The sequence below is a fragment of the Erpetoichthys calabaricus genome, chromosome 1 (assembly GCF_900747795.2).
Source record: "Erpetoichthys calabaricus chromosome 1, fErpCal1.3, whole genome shotgun sequence".
Taxonomy (NCBI): Eukaryota; Metazoa; Chordata; class Cladistia; order Polypteriformes; family Polypteridae; genus Erpetoichthys; species Erpetoichthys calabaricus.
Window position 1 is genome coordinate 261,019,360 of NC_041394.2, and position 26,536 is coordinate 261,045,895.

The following is a 26,536-nucleotide window of genomic DNA, read 5'->3' on the forward strand; positions in this document are numbered from 1 at the left end:
CAAGCAGGGCTACAGCATGTTATTCCTCCTGATCAAACTGGTGATGTTAAGATGTGGGACTGCTGCAGATAACGTACAGTGTCTTTTTTATGTAGTCAGTAGCACCCCTCACTTTCCAATCCCTGGGGGAATTACTACCACTGGATGCAGACCGACAGAATAAATGGACATTTGCACCACTCTCAGCAAATATGACCTGTTAATGTTTGTGATATCCCCCAAATAATTTCTTTATACACTAATATTTTATTATATTTAGGAAAAACACCTCTATTTTTTTGTTCTTGAACTTTTAAAGCATCTATGAAAAAGTTTCCAGACACAAAGTAAATTGAATTTAGTTTTCCATAAGGACCAAAAGGAGGACTAATTATCTGGAGCAAATCACAGATAATTTTATTGCTGGTTATTGGAGTAATGCATCATAACACACTGTGCATCAAACTCTATTGCATATGGGACTGTGTGTTGCTTTCAAACCACTGTTCACCATCGAAAGCACCTACAATATGCATGCATGCACCAGAATTTGACCTTTGATCAATGGACAACTTTCATCTAATTTGATGAATCACATTTTCTGTTGCATTATGTGGCTAGCTAGATATGTGTTTATCATTTACCTGATCAAGAGATGGCACGATAATACACAATGGTGGTGGGAGTGTGATGCTCCGAGGCAATGATCTGCTTGGAAACCCTGGATCCAGGCATTGATGTACCATTAATTTGATATATACCACTTACCCAACATGTCCCTATGATGATAAAAAAAACATTTGCATAAAATTTGAGAAGCACCTACAGCAGTTGTCATGTTTATCTGTCCACATTAAACTATTTGGCTCCCAGTGGACCGATCTTGTTGAAATTTCATTCTTCAAGGAAAATTGTCAGACAAGTCAATTTTCATGGAGATTGTGAATGCTTTTCATTTTTGAAATAAAAAAAAACATTTAAAAATATTGACAAATTTATGAAGTCAACTGTCATAAACCAGAGAAGCATTCCATGCGAGTTCAAATACTGATTCATTTACTGTTTTAAATTTACCTTTAGGAAGGTCATCTCAGCTTAGGGTGTTTGCATGTTTACTTCTTTTACTTGTCAGCCAAACAAATCCCTAGTATTAAAACGAATCACTAAAACCTGCACAGCCACTCATGAAACAAGGAGTGCACAGTCAGCTGAGTTTGTGAACTTCTGCCACAATAACTTTACTTCTCGTACTAACTGAAATTGGATCAGATAAATTAAATGATCTGTGTCTGTACTAGAAAAAAAAAATGAAAGCACAAAGTCACTTACCTGATCTAGAAATGAAAAAAAGTGTTTTGCTCATGCAAAAGTAAAAGATATCTTGAGGTTCCTGCTCATTATAATTTTGCATTCTCAATTACATTTATATTATACAACCATGCACTTTTGTGTTAAGCAATTAAAAGGGAGTACTGTAATCTTATAATATGTAGGCACATTCCATTTTTCAAGATGTCTCTTCTAACAGACACAGAATTCCAAGCACATACTTTTATTTGAAAGAATTCCCTTTAGGCATAAATTGACTAAGAACGAAGACATTTAAACAATTTCAGTGAGATCAACACTTGAAAATCACAGCTCCCTAGGATCAGCAGAAGCCCAACTGTCCAGCTAGTATGTGGTCTATACTTGTAATAAATTATAGAATTACAGATACTGTGAGGTGAGTAGTGTTAGGCAAGAAACAGACAAAAGGCATTGGGATGTTTGGATTTTTGTAAATATTTTCTTGAATATTTTCTCCTAGGATTTGTTTATTCTTTCTTTAAAGAGTGTACAATTATGTACCCTTTATATTTTGGAAAACCTGTGATGCCATCTTGTTTTCTTAGTGAGTGCCACCATTTTGAGCTTCATTGTCAATGATGCAGATGCTTTAGGTAGGGGGAATGCCACAGAAGTCATATTATTGGCACAATGGAATTTAAACCAGTTTCCCCCTCCTTCTTCAAGTTTGTGGATAACTTCTCTAAACATACGCCTTGCTTTCCAATTTATTGAACTTCAGATACTGCTGTTTCTTTGACAATCAACTTAGGAAAATATATTGGAGTTTGGACTTTAGTTAGAGGGGCAAGCTGACATCCAACGAATGGCCATCTGGAAGTATAATGCATAAAAGTCAGTTACAAAAAAATAAGGAATACATGTGTGTTGACCCTTGCAGATAGACGAGAACCTCAGCTTTCTGATATCTCGTGTTTTACTTAAACAATGGAAAAAATAAAAAGGGGCAGATGTTGCTGCTGAACTTGCCACAGTTAAGGCAGATTAACTAACCTGATGGACAAGTCTCAAGACCCCTTGACCATCCTGTTAATACAAACACACCTACTGTATAGAACAATATATTACAAGCTATAGAAGTGTGTATGAAATATCAACCATATGATATCAACAATGGTGGCTGAAGTAATAATGAGTGTGAATCAGTGACAGACAACCAGTCTACACAGTGGCCTACTGCTGTCTGGCCAGTCAACCCATAACATCCACAAAACCCTATGTGAATGCACAACACAAAAAAGCATAACAACTAAATCTATGTCCACAATTTTTATTCTGGTTTTCTTTGCAGCAATATTTATGATTCCTGTAAAATCTAGTAACACTTTCAAGGAGCAACAGTGTTAAGACTGTTGAGATTTTCCTGTTGCACTATATAGCTCAGTCTATTTTAAGTTTTAACTCACTTTGATATTTCCCCCCAATGGGAATACACAGTGAAGCGCAATTGCTGTGTCTGTGGATGACTGCTTGGCTGTTGCCGTTGCAACTACAGGTCCGCAGATCCACAGCATAGCACCGCGGAAACAACTATGAGCCAATCGAGATCACGCTGTAAGCACCTGTCACTGATGGGTGATGCAAGGAACATTATAAATGCAAGGGCACAGGATTACTTGGCCACTGACCTGGCCCCGACCCTGCCTGAATGCTGTGTCTGGGTATAGGACAGTGGTAGATCCCGTTATAATAAATAACCATGCTGTTCCTGTTTCAAGTTGAATAAAGCTGGTTCTGCTAAAAGACTGAGCCCCAGCCTCGTTTTTGGGGTGCAAGACAGCGACTCACACGTCATAATATTAATTAAAAAAAAAAAAAACTTAATTAGCATTAGTGACTGGTAATCTGGGATGAACTGGCCTGAAAATTGGCCTTGGGCTTCTGTCCAGAGTGTACTCAGGTTTAGTCCTGTGCCGGTTTCAAACAGTTTCACAGTCAGTACATCCTTTTCACCTTTTAGTGACCGCATCGTTTAATTATCTGGCCTTTATTTCTTCAATTGTTTTGCATTAATAAATGAGCAGAAATGTCATAGTTACATGTATGAGCAATTAAAAACAACTGCATATTATTACCTCAATGCTATAAAGGTACAGGCTGTGCAGATGTCCCCCTATTTCCTGCCTCTCTGACACTCCAGTAACTGTTTTTTCCCCTGTCTGCTCGTATCTATCTATCTATCTATCTAGCTCTGTCCTACTACATTACAGATGCTACACTTGATCTTACAAAAAATGTGTGAAAATTTAAAATGGACAAAGTAAGGTTTTAGTCTGAAATGAACATCTGTTTCAGCAAACTAGCTACTGTTAACTCAACTCCATGTGTTTATAAGTTGGTGTTCTTGTAGTAAGAAATAAAACAGTTTAGATGACATGAGTAGACAAAACAGAATCAAAGAGTTCTCTTCTGGCTATGACATCTTGTTTTTAGAATTATTATGCTTAAATTACATTCTCAAAAATAAACTATTGTTCTGCTTATGTAATAAAAGAGCTGCAAATGGCTGAAGGGTAGTGAGTGTAACACTCCAAATTTTTAAAAGTCAATAGCAAAAAAAAAAAAACTAAAAAAGTTTGTGCTTTAGGGTTAGGGCTCTCTCCAAAAAAAAAAACCAAACAAAATTTACAGTATATAACCAAGACATTTTATGATGCACAACCCTGGAATCATCCCCCAATCTGTCAGCTATCATTGTACCAAGTTTAGATGTTTACATGGCATGTTCTGTAGCACTGCAAAGTTACATTGTTTGGCAAAAGATGTGCCCTTTCATGGACACATTTAGTCTCTTAACCCTAAATCTTTCAAACCATCTTTCATATACCTAAACCAGTATTTGTCAAACAGAGATCAAAAGAGCTGTGGGAAATGTATTTTTGTCCCATTTCTAATTGTGCTTGCTTCAAACCCTTTCCAACCCATCCCCAAGTCTATTGGATAGACCAAACATATCAGCCACAGGAGTTCTCCAGACCAAGAGCTGGAAATGATACTCTAGAAGAACAGCATTTAAATACCGGTACATGTAGGGCAAGGGATAGAGAGTGCTTCTGTGGAGGATACCAACCTCATGAATAAAGTCCTCATGCATTCATTCTTACAGTTAATGCTTTGTCCTGTTGTGGTTGCAAAAAAGACCCAACTTGCTTAGTAATGCACTGGTCCTTGACTGCTGAAGCACTAAGTTTTGTGTAAGGACATGAATGAGAGAACCTCTACAAAAACAGCATGTGCAACATTTTAACAAACTAAGGAAATACAGATTTCACATTTTTAATGTAATTTCAGAGTTGATAATACAGGAAAATGGCTTAATTCTTGATAAATTAAGGAGTTTCAACTAATGGTGCCAGTGCAGTATGGTCTCTGCAATTGCCTTAACCTACAACAAAGATACATGACACAAGAGAAGGACACTGCTGCATTCAAGAAATATAACACATCAAATACTATTATATTAAAAGGGCAACTGCCAGCACACTTAAGTTAACAGTAACTACTTAACAGCAGTTATCTGAATTAAATATAACAATCAATATCGGCAACTTGAGCTACATGAACATACTGCAACCAGCCTAGACTATTAGAAAACTATTAGCTTCCCTTCCAGTAAAATTGACCCATTGCAATAAACCAATTCAATGTGAATACCTGCAACTTATTTATATGAACACAGCCATATATAACATGCTTTGTTTTTTAAACAGTGAGAGGGAATGAGAAGTGGGCCAGTCTATCTTTTGCTACTTTTATGACTTGACAATGTAGAAAGTACAGTCCCTAAACACAGCTTTATAATACATCATATCTGCTTTTTATTGAACATCCCTGAGATATCCTGCAAACTTACAGTTAGGTCCATAAATATTTGGACAGAGACAACTTTTTTATAATTTTGGTTCTGCACATTACCACAATGAATTTTAAATGAAACAACTCAGATGCAGTTGAAGTGCAGACTTTCAGCTTTAATTCAGTGGGGTGAACAAAATGAGTGCATAAAAATGTGAGGCAACTAAAGCATTTTTTTTTTAAACACAATCCCTTCATTTCAGGTGCTCAAAAGTAATTGGACAAATTAAATAACTGGAAATAAAATGTTCATTTCTAATACTTGGTTGAAAACCCTTTGCTGGCAATAACGACCTGAAGTCTTGAGCTCATGGACATCACCAGATGCTGGGTTTCCTCCTTTTTAATGCTCTGCCAGGCCTTTACTGCAGCGGCTTTCAGTTGCCGTTTGTTTGTGGGCCTTTCTGTCCGAAGTTTAGTCTTTAACAAGTGAAATGCATACTCAATTGGGTTAAGATCAGGTGACTAACTTAGCCATTCAAGAATTTTCCACTTCTTTGGTTCAATAAACTCCTGGGTTGCTTTGGCTGTATGTTTTGGGTCATTGTCTATCTATATCACGAAACGCCGCCCAATCAATTTGACTGCATTTAGCTGGATTTGAGCAGACAGTATGTCTCTGAACACCTCAGAATTCATTCGGCTGCTTCTGTCCTGTGTCACTTCATCAATAAACACTAGTGTCCCAGTGCCACTGGCAGCCATGCACGCCCAAGCCATCACACTGCCTCCACTGTGTTTTACAGATGATGTGGTATGCTTTGGATAATGAGCTGTTCCACACCTTTTCCATACTTTTTTCTTGCCATCATTCTGGTAGAGGTTGATCTTGGTTTCATCTGTCCAAAGAATGTTTTTCCAGAACTGTGCTGACTTTTTTAGATGTTCTTTAGCAAAGTCCAATCTAGCCTTTCTATTCTTGAGGCTTATGAGTGGCTTGCAACTTGCAGTGCACCCTCTGTATTTACTTTCATGCAGTCTTCTCTTTATGGTAGACTTGGATATCGATACACCTACCCCCTGGAGAGTGTTGTTCACTTGGTTGGCTGTTGTGAAGGGGTTTCTCTTCACCATGGAAATGATTCTGCGATCATCCACCACTGTTGTCTTCCATGGACGTCCAGGTCTTTTTGCGTTGCTCAGTTCACCAGTGCTTGCTTTCTTTCTCAGGATGTACCAAACTGTAGATTTTGCCACTCGTAATATAGTAGCAATTTCTCGGATGGGTTTTTTCTACTTTTGCAGCTTAAGGATAGCTTCTTTCACTTGCATGGAGAGCTCCTTTGACCGCATGTTGTCTGTTCACAGCAAAATCTTCCACATGCAAGCACCACACCTCAAACCAACTCCAGGCCTTTTATCTGCTTAATTGATAATGACATAACGACGGACTTGCCCACACCTGCCCATGAAATAGCCTTTGAGTCAATTGTCTAATTACTTCTGAGCCCCTGAAATGAAGGGATTGTGTTAAAAAATGCTTTAGTTGCCTCACATTTTTATGCAATCATTTTGTTCACCCCACTGAATTAAAGCTGAAAGTCTGCACTTCAACTACATCTGAGTTGTTTCATTTAAAATTCATTGTGGAAATGTACAGAACCAAAATTAGAAAAAAGTTGTCTGTCCAAATATTTATGGATCTAACTGTACATGTGAAAGACAATGCACTACCCACAAAATATCATCTTACTTTGCGGGCAAGAATAGATTTGCAGCTCATCGCTTCTCCCACTGAGTCATCTTTGCTAGCTGCCTTGTTCTCTTCCTGTTACCAACACTTTACATTCGTATTTCCGACATTCTCCAGCTCACAGGAGCCAACTCATGATGAACTGTCGTCATTAGTGGTTGAATCTCGTGCCAGCTACTGCTGCGTGATTCCATTGGGCTTATGCCTCCTGTTACAGTCTTTAACACCACACTATACACCAAATACCTCCACAGACTGGAGCAACTTGATAATCAGCCACAGGAGGCAATCAAACCACAGGAGGCAGAACCTATAAAAGCTGTAAATACAAATCAATTAGCACTACTTGGCCAATTTCCAACAAATAAACAATGCTAAGCATTAACTGTAAAACATTCCAATGACCTATTGTATATACATCTTCACTGATAGATACATATTTAGAACTGAGATGTTATTAGTTTGCTGCTGAAAAGAAGTCAAGCTACAGGAATCCTTATTCAGTACAACCAGCTGGTGCACTGGTGTACTGGAAGAAGCCAAGCCATGTGGGAGACCATTATATCCCTCGGGGTTAGGGGGGAACAAAAAGGATGACTTCTGTTTAGACTGGAAGTTACATTTTGCTATAAAACTGTAAGTGATGAACTTAAGGTTTTCACTAATGACCAAAAATTTCAAAAGGTTTTAACCATGAATTGGACTTTTACACTTAACTAAAGTACTAGGGTGTTGTACCGTGTTAGCCATTATGGATGTAGTGACAAGTCAAGTAAAGTGACACCTTTTATTGGCCAACTAAAAAAAGATTACAATATGCAAGCTTTTGAGATCTTGCCTGCCTCAATGTAAATAGAGATATCACTAATGCCTTTGTGTTCTTAGAATTTATTTATTAAAATTACCATATTTGCACTGACATAAATGTTTTCATATACAGTGCATCCGGAAAGTATTCACAGCGCATCACTTTTTCCACATTTTGTTATGTTACAGCCTTATTCCAAAATGGATTAAATTCATTTTTTTCCTCAGAATTCTACACACAACACCCCATAATGACAACGTGAAAAAAGTTTACTTGAGGTTTTTGCAAATTTATTAAAAATAAAAAAATTGAGAAAGCACATGTACATAAGTATTCATAGCCTTTGCCGTGAAGCTCAAAATTGAGCCCAGGTGCATCCTGTTTCCCCTGATCATCCTTGAGATGTTTCTGCAGCTTAATTGGAGTCCACCTGTGGTAAATTCAGTTGACTGGACATGATTTGGAAAGGCACACACCTGTCTATATAAGGTCCCACAGTTGACAGTTCATGTCAGAGCACAAACCAAGCATGAAGTCAAAGGAATTGTCTGTAGACCTCCGAGACAGGATTGTCTCGAGGCACAAATCTGGGGAAGGTTATAGAAAAATTTCTGCTGCTTTGAAGGTCCCAATGAGCACAGTGGCCTCCACCATCCGTAAGTGGAAGAAGTTCGAAACCACCAGGACTCTTCCTAGAGCTGGCCGGCCATCTAAACTGAGCGATAGGGGGAGAAGGGCCTTAGTCAGGGAGGTGACCAAGAACCTGATGGTCACTCTGTCAGAGCTCCAGAGGTCCTCTGTGGAGAGAGGAGAACCTTCCAGAAGGACAACCATCTCTGCGGCAATCCACCAATCAGGCCTGTATGGTAGAGTGGCCAGATGGAAGCCACTCCTTAGTAAAAGGCACATGGCAGCCCACCTGGAGTTTGCCAAAAGGCACCTGAAGGACTCTCAGACCATGAGAAAGAAAATTCTCTGGTCTGATGAGACAAAGATTGAATTCTTTGGTGTGAATGGCAGGCATCACGTTTGGAGGAAACCAGGCACCGCTCATCACCAGGCCAATACCATCCCTACAGTGAAGCATGGTGGTGGCAGCATCATGCTGTGGGGATGTTTTTCAGTGGCAGGGACTGGGAGAATAGTCAGGATAAAGGGAAAGATGACTGCAGCAATGTACAGAGACATCCTGGATGGAAACCTGCTCCAGAGTGCTCTTGACCTCAGACTGGGGCGACGGTTCATCTTTCAGCAGGACAACGACCCTAAGCACACAGCCAAGATATCACAACTCTGTGAATGTTCTTGAGTGGCCCAGCCAGAGCCCAGACTTGAATCCGATTGAACATCTCTGGAGAGATCTTAAAATGGCTGTGCACCGACGCTTCCCATCCAACCTGATGGAGCTTGAGAGGTGCTGCAAAGAAGAATGGGCGAAACTGGCCAAGGCTTGTGGCATCATATTCAAAAAGACTTGAGGCTGTAATTGCTGACAAATGTGCATCGGCAAAGTATTGAGCAAAGGCTGTGAATACTTATGTACATGTGATTTCTCAGTTTTTTTACTTTTAATAAATTTGCAAAAACCTCAAGTAAACTTTTTTCACGTTGTCATTATGGGGTGTTGGGTGTAGAATTCTGATGAAAAAAATGAAATGAATCCATTTTGGAATAAGGCTGTAATATAACAAAATGTAGAAAAAGTGATGTGCTGTGAATACTTTCCGGATGCACTGTAGCACCTTCCTATAAAAAAGAAATTGATTTATTTTGATTTTAACTGAGGGTTTCTTATCTCTATGTTGAACAAGAATAAAACTAATTAAATAAAACACAACAAAATTGTCAAATTTGGCCGTGGGTTTAAGCAAGGCCGGCTTGAAACAGGTGTGAAATGTGCAAAAAGTGTTTTTTTTTATTTCTGACATTTTAATACTACATTTTCAATACACATTTTTGGTTTTGTATTATATCAAAATGGCAATTGGATAATCATAAAAAAAATATGGTGTGTAGCCATGGGTGGTGTTTAAAGGGGGATGTGGAGCAACAGGTATGCTAGTCAGGTATTTCCAGACTCCAGGCTACAGACTGGCACCTGTACACAAAGAAAAATGAATGATCTATTTTATCATGTTCTTTTATGTTGTCAACCAACAAACTTAAATGCTATGCAACTTTCCAATATGTCCAGTTGCACACCAATTAAAATGCAATGTGCTTCTTATCACATAGGCACAATCATTAAGATTGGCTTGCGCTAAGTGCCAATGGATTATTGTATTTTTATATCAATCATTTAGGCAGCACATCACTTGCTGTTGCTGCACTAGTTGGAAATCTTTTGTGATTTTGAAGGCTCACTGTTTTTATCTGCACTAAAGCTGCTTAATTGCATGACAGAATGCCAGCACATACTATGGATGACTTATCCCTTGGCAATGTAAAAAATCACAACCATTTTCCCTCCTTTCAGCATATGAAAGTCCAGTTTTTTGCTTGCAAACACCAAAATACTGGCTCTGGGCGTTATCATCAAATGCTGGCCAAAGAAATGTGCAGTTTTTCATACAAAAGAAGAGAAAATAGGCAATGTTCCTAACATGTCACATTTTATAATAAGTAACTATAACATATTTAGTTACTTCTTTGTGAGTAACGTTAGTTTTAAAGTAACGCTCTCCAGCACCGTTAGTTATATTACAATAGTTTATAGATTTTAACATAATTGAACAGTGGTAGTCTAAGTGACAAGCTTATTAAGTCGGTTTCATTATTTAAAGAAACAAAGTTTAGAATTTCAGTATGTAGCCCAGATGAAAACATGTAAAGAAGGCTGAAGACAACATAGTGCACATACCTCAGGTGATATCACAAACTGCTTGTTAATTTCACTTTAGAAAAACAGGTCTTTTATTTTTAAACATCTGGCTACACATATCAAAATAAATAAATACATAAAAAAACTTAATTCATGTTTGAAATTTTTGCTTACTCTGATTTTTCAAAGTTGCAGAAAATGTTTCTTATCTATTTTATGGTAAACAGTATGTGCCCATAATATATTTAAGTGCACCAACAATCAATACGATTTTTGGTCTTGTATTTCATCATCAGTGTCAACACCATATAATGTCAGCTTGTACTTTCCAATAAATGTAATGAAAAGAATGGCACTACTATTCTACTTAGACTTTTAAACTAGAATCAAATTCCGGACAGTGTAAAAAAATATACAGGACAAACTAGCTATCAAGCATATAAATGGGGGAAAAAAAATTAATACATTGACCAAGTTGAGGTACTGTTCTTACATGTTAAATGACTTTGAGAGACAATTGAAGAGTTCAGCACTGGTATGCAACATGCTTTGGAACTTAGTATGGGTTTGTAAAAGTGTAAATTACTATATAAAGTATATTTCTTCCGCAGTAGGTGTGAAACATTTGACAGAACAACTGTTTTAAAAGGATTTGTTCATGACAATTTCTGAAATGTACTTAGAACTTTAATATCACCTGTAGTTTTTCTGTTATTTCTTTTTTTATTTTAGGCTGTATAGTACATAATCCTATATTCATGTGTACATTTTTTAAATTTAATTCTGAAATAAAATTCTTTTATTTCTGTTTGTAAACATTTTATAACCTTCCAGAAAGGCATACAATTAGTCTGTTTACCAGATTTGGTAGGCTGAAACATGTTTGGACATTGTTGAGACAGAAGCCTGCTCCCTGTCTGAGGCACAGTTTCATGCCAGTTGATCGAATATCAAAATGTAAACATCAATGCATTTAAATTTATAAAAATTAATTTCTTGGCTTCTGATCTGGCAATTTCCCCTTAAAGTCTTGCAACAGCAAGTGACAAGAACGGAGAATAGTTTTATTGGGGCATTTCTGAAATGGATAAGCGATACCAAGGTAAGTGAAGTCCCAGTATGCTTAGTGACTACTACTGGACCTTTAAAAGCCTATTCCTGAGGCCAAGTACAAGAGACACTTACCTTTTAGGAGAGGTACTCCCAGATTGTATAAATATACATTTATTGTATATTTTGTGTGTCACTTGAAATCTTTGTGTGATATAGAAAGTCTGATTAGATATTTGAGTTCAGCTCAAAAAAATACACCTTTAATGATTTACGTGTAAAAAAGTGTAAAATTTTGTTACCCAGTGTTATTTATACCGAATGATAGATGTGGGAGAGAAACAAGTGAGAGACTGAGAACCTGACAGTGCTTTGTCAATTATGCTTTCTTTAGAGGAGCTCTAAGACAACACACAAAATTGAAGCCAAGATTGTTTGTTGAGGAGAGGAATATTATTTGAAAACCGTTTAATTTTTATTTGAACAGTTTTTCTTTTTTAAGTGTAAAAAGCAATGAATCAAAAGGCTTACTTACATACAGACACTATAGGAGCTACTTTAAAGCCCACATAACCAATATGTCTTTGGGAATAAGAAATGAAAGCCCATATACACAGAGAACACGCAAAGTCCACACAGACAAACATGGGCACAGGAATCAAGCCCATTATATCGAGACCATAAAGAATCAGTGCCACCTTTTTTTTGCTATCCTCTAACTTTTTTATTATGATTTTCATTTTGCTATGTTTGATTTTGTTTAAATAAACAAGTATAATTTACATTTAGTGCAGTTCTGGGAAGTATATATCATCACTACAATAAAACTACAGAGCATATATGTGCAGAGATGTTGGTGGAAGTTTTTATAAAAAAAAAAAAAAAAAACTAGCCGTCCCCCATGGCTCCCCCTGCGTAACGGTGAAACAGGACAGTGAGGAGGGCCCTGCCCGGCTCCCCACTCCTGATTTCACGCTTCCCCCTCCCCTTGGCCCGCAGCCTTTGTCTTGAATTAGCATGAATAAATCGCTCCTGCAAGCGAACTATGATTCTTAGCACGATGAGAGAAGTCACAAAATCAACCGGAATGTTCAAGCAAATTCTAGGGGGGGAAAAAAAAACCAATCTAAATCTGTTAACTAGTTCTCTCGTTCACTAGCAAATTATACAATAAAATCCCGATCTAAATCCATTAAGTAGTTCTCTTGTGAAAAGCGAACAGACATACAGACAGGCATTGGATTTTATATATAGGGAGATTTCAGGTTTTATGAAAAAGTAGCATACATTAAAAAAAGCAATTAAAATGAAAAAGGAATAAGAAGTCGGCACTTCTTGTAAAATCCCTTATTAAATGATTTCAGGTATGTGGAAAGATAATGCTGCCCAGCATTTGGTAGAGTCACTGGCTTACATCACTAGTTTTCAGGGTTTGTCTGACACTTTTCAACAAAATTACTGTATATGTAAAACAGTGCCTAGATGGCTACCTGTGTTTGTGTCAAAGCAATGATCTGCTTTTAACAAGATAAGTACCAAGTAACTGGTTAATTTAAAATTTACACAAATACACTAAGTATGGTACAAAGTAAATGTAAAACGTAAAATTCATTATCTGGTATGAAAGGGTAACTGTTGGCAACATAATGCAAGACATCTGAATATATTAATAACAATAGTGCAATATTGTCATTTGCTAAAATATGAGAACTGAAGAAAAGTGCATACCAAGTGTAGACTTTCAGCTTTAATTTATGGGGTTTACCAAAAAATATTTTATGAGCCATTTAGGAATGACAGCCATTTTTCTGCATAGCTCAGAAGCAGACATTTGACTGACAAGCTGTTCCATAGCCAGGTGGGAGCAGTTCCCTCATTATTTCATAAACTATTAAGAAAGTAAAAGGTCTGGAATTGATTCCAAGTATGGAATTTGCATTTGGAAGCTGTTATTCTGAACTCTCAATATGAGGTCCAAAGAGCTATCTAAACAAGTAAACACAGTCCATTGTTAGGCTGAGAAAACAAAACAAACCCTTCAGAGAGATTACAGAAACACAAGGAGTGGTCATATCAACAATTGGTACATTCTTAAAAAGAAGCAGCACACTGGTGAACTCAGAAACACAAGGAGGGCTGGAAAACCACAGAAGACAACTGTTCAAGATGACTGCAGAATTCTGTCCTTGGTGAAGAAGAACCCCTTCATAACATTTAGCCAAATCAAGAACATTCTCCAGCATGCAGACCTATCATTGCCAAAGTCTACAATTGAGGAGAAGTCATAAAAGTATAGACAGGGGGGTTATCACAAAGTGTAAACCATTGGTAAACCTCAAGCACTGGAAGGACATATTAGACTGACAGAAAATATTTTTAAAAGACTATTCAGTTCTTTAAACAAAGGAAACTAAGATTAATATATACCAGAATGCTGGAAAGAGAAGTGCATGGAAAAGAGGAGAAGCGACTCATGATCCAATGAATACCACATCATCTGTGATGGAGTTTTATTGCATAATCATGCATGGCTGCAAATGGAAGTCGGTCACTAGTTTTTACTTATGATATGACTCCTGGCAGAAGTAGCAGGATGATTTCTGAAGTGTAAAAGGGTATACTATCTGCTCAGATTCAGACAAATGCTGCAAAACTGATCGGACAACGCTTCACAGATGGACAATGAGCCAAAACATACCGTGAAAGTAAATCAAGTGCTTATCAGTGCAAAGAAGTGGAAGGCTTTTCAAAGGCCAAGTCAATCAATTGACCTCAAACCAACTGGATATGCTGAAGACAAAACTGATAGTAGAAAGTCCAACAAAAAAGCAGCAACTGAAGACAACTGCAGTAAAGGCTTGGCAAAGTATCACTGGGGTGGAAACCCAGGACTTGGAGATGACCTTGGTTCCAGACTTCAGGCAGAAAGGATTTTCCATCAAATAGTGAAAATGATCATTACATTTATGATTATGTTAGTTTATCCAAAAACTTTTGAGCCCCTAAAAGTAGGGAGACCATGTTTACAAAGTTATGTCTTTTCTAAACAGCTCATACAATATTTTTGTTAAACCCCTTGAATTAAAGCAAAAAGTCAATACTTCAATTACATCTTAATTGCTTTGTTTTGAATCCACTGTGGTGATGTACAGACTAAAATTACAAAAATTATGTCACTGTCCAAATACTTATGGACCTGACAGTAAATGTATACAAGTGGAAGAAGGCTTCTGATTGTAAGGAATCTGCTAAAAAAAAAAAAAAGAGCTAATTTTGTCTTTGAATTTTTTCAACATACGCATGTGAGTTTGCAAAAACAATCCATTTTGGGACTATGTAAGTAATCCAGCAAATTTAAGACTTTAAAAGGCTGTGAAACTAAAGCATTTTTCTTATTTCTAAAACTTCCAAACATCCATCCAACCATTATCCAACCCGCTATATCCAAACTACAGGGTCACGGGGGTCTGCTGGAGTCAATCCCAGCCAACACTGGGCGCAAGGCAGGAAACAAACCCCGGGCAGGGTGCCAGCCCACCGCAGGGCGTACACACTAGGGACAATTTAGAATCGCCAATGCACCTAACCTGCATGTCTTTGGACTGTGGGAGGAAACCGGAGCATCCGGAGGAAACGCACACAGACACGGGGAGAACATGCAAACTCCACACAGGGAGGACCCGGGAAGCGAACCCGGGTCTCCTAACTGCGAGGCAGCTGCGCCACCGTGCCGCCCAAACTTCCAAACAATTATTACAAATATCTGAAAATAATTAACCATAAGTTCAGATTAACCACTTCACTTTAAAAAGAAATAAAAGATGAACAGATCAGTATAACAACAATGGATGTTTCAGGTTTACTGACCTAGGCTTCCTTTTTAAATTAATGATTTTAGTTCCACAAATCTTTACTACAAAACTTTTCATGTGTGTATATAAGAGTTGCAGTTTGATACAAGGTGGGGAATAAGTGGCAGTGGGTGCTTAAGAAAAAATACTTAGGGTTACAATGACTTAAAATAATTTTTCCTGTTCAGGAGTGGTGATGTATTGTGAGTCCTGGTCCAATTTCAATCCTTTGTCTTCCCCCCAATCTATTCATTTACAGCTCAAATTCACTAAAATCCGTTTGTGTCATGTTTGCATTTGCACCAAACGGTGCAGTGTTATCACAAATCATGTGTTAGGTGAAGCAGCTGACATCAGACAAGATCGAAATGTGATCAGTTATTCTGCATTTCATAATTCTAGTTAATCTCCTTCCAGACATCTGTTTCACATTGATATTAAAGAGTCTTTCTTTGTTAATCAGTGTCAAAAAAGCCAAATAAATCCATTGTGATTAAATTTCATATAATAATAAAATATGAAAACTTCTAAGGGAGTGAATATTTTTTACAGACACTGTGATATAGTTTTCATTGCAAACACAAAAAGACCATCAAGGCAATGTACAATTGGCCTCCTTAGAAAAAGCACTTTCACTATACCCTTTTCAATTAAGGGCTTTTATATTTTTTTAATTTCAAAACAATACAAGGGCATACTTGGTCCCCTACCCATGTAATTAAAAAAATCCAACTCTAATCTATTAGAGACCTAAATTAAAATTCAAATGATTTATACAGTACATGTATTCTTACACCACGGCAGTTGTCTCATTGCAGGCTTGTACTCCTACTACTACACACACATTCACCACTGATCGTGCAAAGAAAAAAAAAACAAAACAAAAAAGACCTTGCAGATTTAATTCTTGATAGATACCTCTCTTTCTCAAGTGCTTTAGCACTGCCAATATTGTTATTTTAAGCATTTTTTTTATTTGTGAAGTTGCTCACATGAAGATATCATATGTACTCTCTGATTTTTTTCTTCTCTATATAAATACTTAGTTGCCAACCAAATCATACAGATCTCAATGCTTACCCACTAGATTTCAATGTTGTTCAGTGGCACCCACAATAATCTTCAGAAATCAGTTGTGTGTCTGAACTTGCAAGCTTTCCAGGAAGCAAGACTCTCAAGCAGTTGTGGATAACAGGGCACACACACAGCTGCATCTTTCAGGGTAAGTGAATTTCCTCAACCTGATGGAAGAATCAGCGGGGCTGAAACGAATATTTAAGTGTTGTGTACACTGATGACGTTTGCAATAGTTATACTGAAAGTGTCATTGTCTACTTGTTGGTCAAATAACTTTCAGATTGTAAGTGTCGAAAAGGGGTGAACAGCAACAAAAATTCAAGTGTTCATTCTGAAGTCAAGAAATTTAACTGTTTTGATGTAGATCTACTTTTAAAGATAGCAGGGAAAAAACAGTGTTACTAAAGCACTATGCATAGTATGTTACTGTAGCAGTAACAAAAGCAGTAACAAAACAAATAAAATTTATTTAAAAAATACGAACAACCAGAGCATTCATAACTACATTAACTTTCACAATGTTGCCAATCATCAACTTATTCTAATTCTGTTCAGAAAAAAACTTAACAGACACAGAAATATTTAAGCAATTTTCTACATTCAAGGCTTTAAATGTTGTGATAAATAAAAAAAAACAAAAAAAAACAAATTGAAAACAAAATATAGAGAAAACTACATTTCAGGTGCATTTAGCCATTCTTGATGCCAAAACAACTAGCAAAGTAACCCCAAGCAAACTGAAAGCAATTTTCCATTTCCTTCTTCCACTATAAATGCAAGAAGATGGGACTTCACATGGGTCGTTTTTCTTACTAGTCTGAAAAAAATGAAAATATGGATTAATAAAACAGTATTTCATCATATTTGACCCGAAAACTACATTTGTAATCACTAGGAGAGAACACATAAATACCCAAGACAAATGTGCATAAACAATTCCTTACGCAAAAGTCAGGATTTATAAAACACTAACATGGTGTGAAAAGTGGCTTAGTTATGGAAAGTTTTGACCATTCATAAGCACTATGCAGACTTTTTTGGTGTTGCCATTTTAGCCACTCCAGGCAAAAGGACAATAAAGTGAAAAGAAAGTCTTGTTTTCTGTGTTCTTCCATGGCTGAAAAATAAAGATGACACTCAGGAACATGGCCAAATGTAAGTGGTGTTTAGGTCATGAACACTCAAAAAGCCATACGTGTTTAACTGCAGGAAGTGACAAGTTGATTTGAGATTTATAAAATGAACTTGGTGTGTGACCTGGTGTGTGTACAATTTTATAAATCTGATTTTTTTTTTTCCTCCTTCATATGCCACTTTTGCCTCTCACATAACAAAAATTTTAATATTTAAGAAAGGTTTTACAAACGAAGCCCTGGGTATTTTAGCATGAAAAAGTGTTTGCAAAAGGCGCTTTAACCTCTTTAAAGTTCTTTTTATATTGGTGGACAAATTAATACTATAAATGCCTAAATTATTAGCCTTGATTTAACTGTACACCCCACAGTACTTACCTATTTGACAATTTCTCACAGTCATTCTCACCACAGACACTGCAATAGTGTACTCAAACCAAAACGCATGGCACTAGATGCTTGATGGCACTTTACTCTCACAGGGAGGTCAGCAACACATTAACAATGCCCAAAGCTGTCTACCTCAGCTTCAGTACCTTAGCAGAGGCCACAAGCTGCTCTGCTCAAAAGCTTCACTCTTGCATATACCTATATTAATTCAACTCCCAAATCGTTACCTGTGAAAATGCAACACTTCAAACTAGTTTAGCAAAGGCCAAGAAATGCTTCAATAGCTGTGCTCTTGCCAGGATTCACAGATTTGGTGCTCTGGGCCCTGACAATTACCTTGAAAGGGATGCACAAATCCTCTGACAAAGGTCAGCAGAACATCCTGCCAGGTTACCTATATCCTTCAGCTCCTAGAACGTTACCTCTAAAAGAGCTGAAAAAATAGTGAATCACTCAAGCAAGCACAGCTTAAACCTGAAGACATACAGTATATTACACTTACAATAAATACAACTCACCTGAGCTAGCATAGCTTGCTATATTGCACTTCTGGGTCAAAAAATCAGTAAACAAAGCCGTTTCCATTATATGACACTCAAAACTTTATTTTAATCATTACTTGTATTTATCTGTTAAGAAACCAGGCATGAAATGCTAGAATTCAGAAGAAAAAGACAACATAAAACCTGAACAATTGAAATCAATGACTGTAAAATCCATAATTTTATTCCAGCTAAGGCATTCTTTAAAATTATGCACAATGGCAGAGCCTTTCTCCTCTTCTCCATTGGGGTGCATTTTCATTTTGTTGATGGCACTATACCTTTGTCCTCTGACAGCATGATGTATTGTAGCGTCTTCAAAACTGCCATCACTTTCCCTGTCATACCAATACTGAGCTTTATAGCTCTAAAAGCCATATTTAATCTTTCCCTCTTAAAAGCTGTATAGTGTTTGTATCAAGTCAATAGAGAGCACTATTTTCATACTGTGGCTTGATAGCTATTTTTAAGAAAGCAATATCAGTCAAAAAACTGACGATTGATAATTTCCCTTGGACTTGCTACCAGTCAATGAAGATATTTTAAGCTAATTATGAGATACAAGTTAAGTTTACAAGTTTCCTTTTCAGAAGCATATACTGTACACAATGGTTAGTTTATTTGAGCTTAAACATCCATCCATCCATCCATTTTCCAACCCGCTGAATCCGAACACAGGGTCACGGGGGTCTGCTGGAGCCAATCCTAGCCAACACAGGGCACAAGGCAGGGAACCAATCCTGAGCTTAAACATATACTCTCTAATAAATATAAACTTACTTTTAACATTTGCTTTACACTTGCATATCTTTTCTAAGATTATTTTTTATTTGTATAAATGCATCCCAGAATTCAACTCTCTGTTAAAACACGTTGTTATTCCTATCAGTTTCATTAGCTGCTGATTAAAAAGAAGAACAGATCTAACAGCCCCCTTTCTACCCTTCTAAAGTGATCTCAATCCTAGCTATAAAAAACTATACTGCCAGCCCTTGCACCTTGTCTTCTCAAACCCTACCCCACACCACCCGCCCATCTCCAGTCAGTATGATGATGTCATTAGTCCTCATAGTCTGAACTAACTGCCTGTCAGGAATGCCTGTCATTTGCCTGCACTTGCTTTTTTCAAAACATCTTTGCTAAACTCCAGTTTAAATATACAGTTGATTCACTTAAAAGCTACATCTAAATGATCCTGAAGTAAAAACACACAAATATTAAGTGTCTTATTTAACAAGCTAACAAAAAACTTAAGTTGTTACTCTCATTACTCCAGAGATAAAAACACAGAAAATGAATTAATCTTTTCACTGTAGTGCAATTTACATTCAATCATTTGGAACCAAAAAAATCGATTATTTCAACTGTTATGCATTTACATTTGAACTGACTATATGTATATGGCTACAAATGATAGATGTACTGCAATGTACATTGCCTTTTTGTATACTCACAACAATATTAGGTTAGTAGAATGTCTTTGGAAAGACGAAAACACTACTAGAGAAAGCCCGTTTCTTTTTTTAATTGATTTTATTTAAAGAAAAATTTTTCCATACAATCAAGTCTAACTTACACAACAAAGAACATTCCATTACATATGATCAAGTCAATTTTAACAAACCAGAATTCAACCCCTAACCCAAAGAAAGAGAGGAGAGGCAACAGAAAGAGCAAATCTTTAAAAACAACAAAGAAGGGAGAATGTCCTTTTCCCAGATTTAAACGCTTATTCTAATTTTTTTTTAATTCCATCTTGCTATATTTTTAAAAAGTCCTCTAAGATCCTCTAAGTGAGTGAAATTGATTTCTTCCAATTTCAAATAGTATAGAACATCCCAATGACTTATAAAAGGTGGGTCGGGGTTCTTCCAGTTAAGCAAGGAAAGTCTATGTGCTAGTAGTGTGGTAGAGGCAATTATAATCAATTTTCCTTCTCCACTTTAAGCCCATCTGAGGGTACACCAAACACACAGTGGTTTAAGAGTGATTGTTACAACTAGGGTGTCTAATATGCATTCAAAGATTTTTGGCCAGAATGATGTTACTTTGGTACACACCCAAAACACATGGCCCAGTGAGGCTGGAGTTCCATTGCAACGTTCACAGATTGAATTTGAACTGTATACACTTTGGCCAATTTTATACGAGATAAAATTTGATTTAAAAAAGATTTTATGTTGAATGACTGAATGCTTTGCGCATATGGAGATAGTGTGTTCTATGCAAGACTGCCTTCCACTCCTTTTCTGACATGTTAAGTGAAAGATCCTTTCCACAACACACCCAGGGATTACTGAAAGGAAGGGACTTTAAACGAGTGGAAGGTGAGAAAAATTGGGCAGGTTTTTAGCAAAGATTCTGATTTGCAACTACTGGACAAATTGTGTTGATGGTAAGTTAAATTTAAAGTGTAATTTTTCATAAGATGTAAAGACAATATCTATATACAATTTTGTAAGTATTTAAATCCCGGATGTTTTCCAAACATTAAATACTGTGTTGGTCTGGGGAGGGTAGAAATAGGTAATTATCATGCAACAGATAAAAGCTTTTCTGCCTTGGTTTCATATTCTGAGTGATTGGTAAACAAATGGATTACTGTTACAGTGAAGGTAATTTGTATTTACTGAGGCGCAAAGCAGGACATACAAAGAAGTACAGCAATATTTTATTGGACCATGCTTGTGTATATAAATTGTGTTTTTTGTGTCAATGTCCAAGTCTTTATAGCTCGCATATTTGCTGCCCAGTAATAAAATTTAAAGTTAGGTAGTGTCATGCCCCCTTCTGTTTTAGGTTGTTGTAGAGTCACCCTTTGGATGTGTGGATGTTTCAAATTCCAAATAAATGGGGTTATAATTGAATCTAATTTCTTAAAGAACAATTTGTTAATGTATATAGGAATGTTCTGAAACAGAAAAAGAAGCTTGCGAAGAATGTTCATCTTGAAAGTATTGATTCTCCTTGCTTATATCAGATGGAGGGTAGACCATCTGTTCACATCTTGTTTAATTTCTTCCATAATGATAGCAGAATTTTGTTGATAAAGTTCTTTATATTTACTTGTGAAGTTTATCCCTAGATTTTTAAACTATTCTGATAAAATAAATGGATAGATGTTCATTCTAGTATCGTGTGCCAGACAGTTCACTGGAAAAGCACACTTTTATTCAAATTAATTTTAAGTCTAGATACTGTATCTTTTGAAATTTTGCTAGTAAATTAAGGAATAATGGTATGGAAGTTTGTGGGTCTGATATATACAGTACCATATCATCTGCGTATAGTGATATTTTCTGCTCAAGTCTGTCTTTGGTAATGCTCTTTATCACTGATGCATTTTGAAAGTGAATGGCCAATGACGACTGCAAAAAGGAATGGTGATTGGGAGCTATCCTTGTCAAGTGCCATATTCTAATTTGAAGTAGTTAGAAATAATGTTAATACAGACAGGCTTCTGGACTGGTATAGAGTAGTTTTAACTAAGCACAAATGTTTCGGCCAAACTCAGATTTGTGCAATGTGGTGAATAGGTAGACTCATTCTACCATGCCAAATGCTTTCTCTGCATCCAAAGATAATAAGATCTCTGGGTGTGTTACATATTATTAGTGAGTATATTAAACAAATGTCGAAGTTAAGAAGCTGCCTTTAAGAAATCCAGTTTTGTTTTGTGATATTATAAAAGGAAGCACTTTCTCGATCCTTCTCACTAGAACTTTGGAGAGCATCTTAACATCATTATTCAGAAGTGAAATTGGTATGTATGATGCACATTGTAATGAGTTCTTATTCGTCTTTGAAAGATGGCAATTAATGCTTAGCAAAAATTTAGCAGTAGAATTTTGTTGTCTCTAAAAATTCTATAAACATTACTAGTAATAGTGGAGCTAACTTATTTAATTTTTTTTAAATATATTGTTGTATTAAACTATACAGCACTATTGATTATACTATCACCAAACACTTTATGTCCTCTGACTTTCTGCTTTCCACTCGTGTCAGACACTATGCAAATATGCCCTAGGCTCTAGTGACATTAGTACTGGATCAAATGCAATATGGAAAATAGTATGAAAAGAGTAAAAACTACACAGACAGAAACAATAAACTAAACCCTTTAAGAAAGCTATTGTGTATCTATTTGCGATTAGTTATCAGTATATGCCCATTTTGTGGCATTTAGAACATGCAAAGAGCTTTACACAACATAATATATGCATGTCTAATGTCATTGTACATCACAGCAGGCACTCATTTTATTTGCCAAAAGGTTTTTGTTGCATGAAAAAAGCACGTCTGTGTTGGCTACAATTTTTCTTCCAGTTATTTTGTGTCAAGATAAAAAAAAATCACTAACAATACTTTAAATTGCTCTGAAGGTATAGGCAAAACATGACATTGACAGAGGCACTCCAGACATGCTGGCTTGGAAGATCCTGGCTCTGCCTCAGGTTAGTTCTCAATTTTGAAAGAGATGTGAACAATATGAAACAGATATGAACAATGGGGAGTTGCTGCAGGGGGCTGCTGAACACGTTGTACATAGCTGAAAAGATCAAAATGTCTACTGTTGTGCTTACTTCCAGCCATCTTCATATATCAAGTCAACCTATAAACAATAAAGCTGATAATAAAACTGCTGCCATTCAAATATGGACAGTGATATTATTAGACATCTTTCCATCTGTGACACACCACATGGGTAAGTGTCACATGTCTTTCAAAATGGCAGATTCAACATTTACATGTGACAATTGAAACATTTTCATGTGAAAATTGAAACATTTTGTTATCTAAAGTAAATCAAACCAGAATATGAATGAATGTGGAAAGCAACCCATTTCTGGGTCATGTGGCTATCTATACCTTATAACAGAAAGATCTCTGTGTTGACATGGGACAGGTACTACTTGTTGTTGGAAACACTTTATTGTGAGAACATAACTGTAATAATGCAGTGTACAGCTTTATTCTAAAAGTAATAATATAATAAAGGCATTGCAAACAAACAGGCTACGCTGGCACGGACGTGCTCAGATAAAGTAAAAGTATTTCCAATGTCTGAACTGGATTAATTTTGCAGCACTCTAGAATAACTTTTATATAAAAATAAAAGAAAAATTCAAAGTATATTGAACTTGTTTGTCTAGTATACATGTTGTCAATTTTTCCCTAAGAATCCATTCATCTTCAAATTATTTCTGGTTTACTTTTCCTATCTTCTATTAAATTGCCTTTAATAGCAAGCACCATCACATATCAAAGTCAAACTTTATTGTCATCTCAACCGTATATAAGTATACATACAGACGAAATTGCGAAGCTTAGGGTCCACAGTGTAACAACATGAAGTGCAAATAATAAATTAAAAAACAAATAAGACAAGACATTGTGCAAAGACAAGACAAAGAAGTAGCATTAACATTGACGTAAGCAATATGAACATTGATGCAATGTATGGTATTTGCATTCTAGATACATATATATATAGTGAATAGATATGCAATATAATAAATAAATAATAGATATAGATAATACAGAAATTATCAGTGTATGATAATAGTTGTTTAAGACATGTGTAAACAATGACAGGCCAGAATGTTTCACAGCAGAAGGATATCAAGGTCAGTATGAGATTTTCAGTTCTTTTTTACATGCACACTAGTCTTAGCAGGAAAGTGGCTTGCATGTATTAAAGGTATGTGTCAGCGGGTTTTTAGAGGTGGTTGAGGCATTCTGGAAGATCCCAGGGGGCAGCATGGTCTTAAGGAGTCTGACAGCTTGGGGGTAAAAACTCTCCTACAGCCTGGCAGATCTGGCTCTGATGCTGCAGTATCTTCTCTTGGATGGCAGAAGTATGAAAAGTCCATGTGAGGGGTGTAAAGGGTCCTGCACAATGCTGCAGGCCTTGCAGACACTGCATTTGTAGAATATGTCCTGTAGTGAATGGAGAGGTACCCTAATAATGTTCTCTGCTATCTTCACTATCCATTGCAGGCGCTTGCAGTCGGATATGTTGCAGTTGCCATACCAGACAGTGATACAGCTGGTCAGAACACTCTCAATGGTGCCTCTGTAGAACATGGCGAGGATGGAAGGGGGAAGACTTGCTTGCTTCAGCCGCCTCAGGAAGTGTAGTCTCTGCAGGGTTTTCTTGTTTAGTGATGAGGTGTTATGCATCCACGCAAGTTCCTCAGTTATGTGCACACTGAGAAACCTGGTACTCCTAACAGTCTCCACATCTAAACTATTGATGCTGAGTGGTATGTGGGCAGGATGTGATTTTCTGAAGTCCACGATGTCTTGTCAACATTGATAGATTGTTGTCTTCACAGCATGTGGACAGCTGTTCCACATCATCTCTGTATGCTGTTTCATCATCCCTGCTTAGCAGTTCCAGCACCGTCGTATCACCCGCAAACCTGATGATGTGGTTGGTGTTGTGCGTGGCTGTGCAGTCATGCGTCAGTAGGGTGAAGAGCAGTGGACTAAGCACGCAGCCCTGTGGCGCTCCAGTGCTCAGTGTGATGATGCTGGAAGTGTTGCAGCCCATCCGAACTGACTGGAACCTCTCTGACAAACCTCTATCAGCTGGGGAACAGTGTCGCGCGACTGAACCAGTGTTCGTACACCACTCTCTGTTCACATAAACACACAGTTCCCCCTGGTCAGGTCTTACCAGACAAAGAGGAGTCTCAGTCTGCTCAGAAGATGGTCAGTCCGTCTAGCTGGATGGCCGAGTCTGCAGTGTTTTCCTGGAGCCATGTCTCAATGAAAATAAAGATGCAACAGTCTCTCATTTCCCACTGCTTGGCCCGCTGCAGCTTTATGTAATCCAGCTTGTTGTCTAGCAATCTGACGTTTGCGAGCAGAATGGATGGTATCGCAGGTCTGGTGGGGTTAGTTTTTAGCTTTGTGCTAACACTGCCGTGTTTCCCTCGTTTCTGCTTCCGATCACTGTGCTTGTGTTTCCGCCAACTCAGCTTCTCAGGCTGCTGAAGTAAGCAATGGCTGTGGTGGGTCTCTTGTCACCTCTCTGGATATTTCGGTGCAGTTTCTTTGGCAATCAAGCAGGATTTGCCGCTCGTAAATTTATGTCTGTGTACCACTATCACTTTAATCTACTTCTTTTATTATACTAGTTGACAAAGACTAACAAATATTAACATTAAACACTGCAGACTTGGGAGCTCTGTAAGCCGCAGCCTGCACAGTCACCACCATCTTGTAAATCTTCTTTACACAGAAGAAATATAGTACCAAGAAACAGAAAATAACACATCAGATTAGAAACAAAGTATTGTTTCTATAGTATTACTATAAACCTGCATGTTCTTTTTCACCTCTCTTCCACAATCCCCATTACTCTGTACTGTTGATCCCAAGTATTTAAACTCCTCCACCTTCGCCAACTCTACTCCTTCCATCCTCACCATTCCACTGACCTCCCTCTCATTTACGCACATGTATTGCCTTGTTCCTACTGACCTTCATTCCACTCCAGAGCATATCTCCACATCTCCAGGGTCTCCTCAACCTGCTCCCTACTATTGCTACAGATCACAATGTCATCAGCAAACATCATAGTCCACGGGGACTCCTGTCTAATCTCGTCTGTCAACCTGTCCATCACCATTGCAAATAAGAAAGGGCTCAGAAACCGATCCCTGATGTAATCCCACTTCCACCTTGAATGCATCCGTCACTCCTACCACAGACCTCACCACTGTCGCACTTCCCTCGTACATATCCTGTATAACTCTTACGTACTTCTCTGCCACTCCAGACTTCTTCATACAATACCACAGCTCCTCTCAAGGAACCCTGTCACATGCTTTCTCCAGGTCCACAAAGATGCAATGCAACTCCATCTGGACTTCTCTATACATCTCCATCAACATCCTCACAACAAACATTACATACATGGTGCTCTTTCGTAGCATGAAACCATACTACTGCTCACTAATCATCACCTCACTTC

At 37.3% G+C, this 26,536-nt stretch overlaps 1 protein-coding gene across 1 annotated transcript in view; it reads right to left on the reverse strand.

The window, feature by feature from the left end:
- Positions 1–16,932: 16,932 nt before the first annotated feature.
- Positions 16,933–26,536, reverse strand: part of asz1 (ankyrin repeat, SAM and basic leucine zipper domain containing 1) — a 233,506-nt gene continuing 223,902 nt past the window's right edge. The window contains exon 13 of the mRNA XM_028811545.2: positions 16,933–17,301. Coding sequence (XP_028667378.2) covers positions 17,164–17,301 — 138 coding nt within the window. The 3' untranslated portion in view covers positions 16,933–17,163. The remainder of the gene's footprint in view (positions 17,302–26,536) is intronic.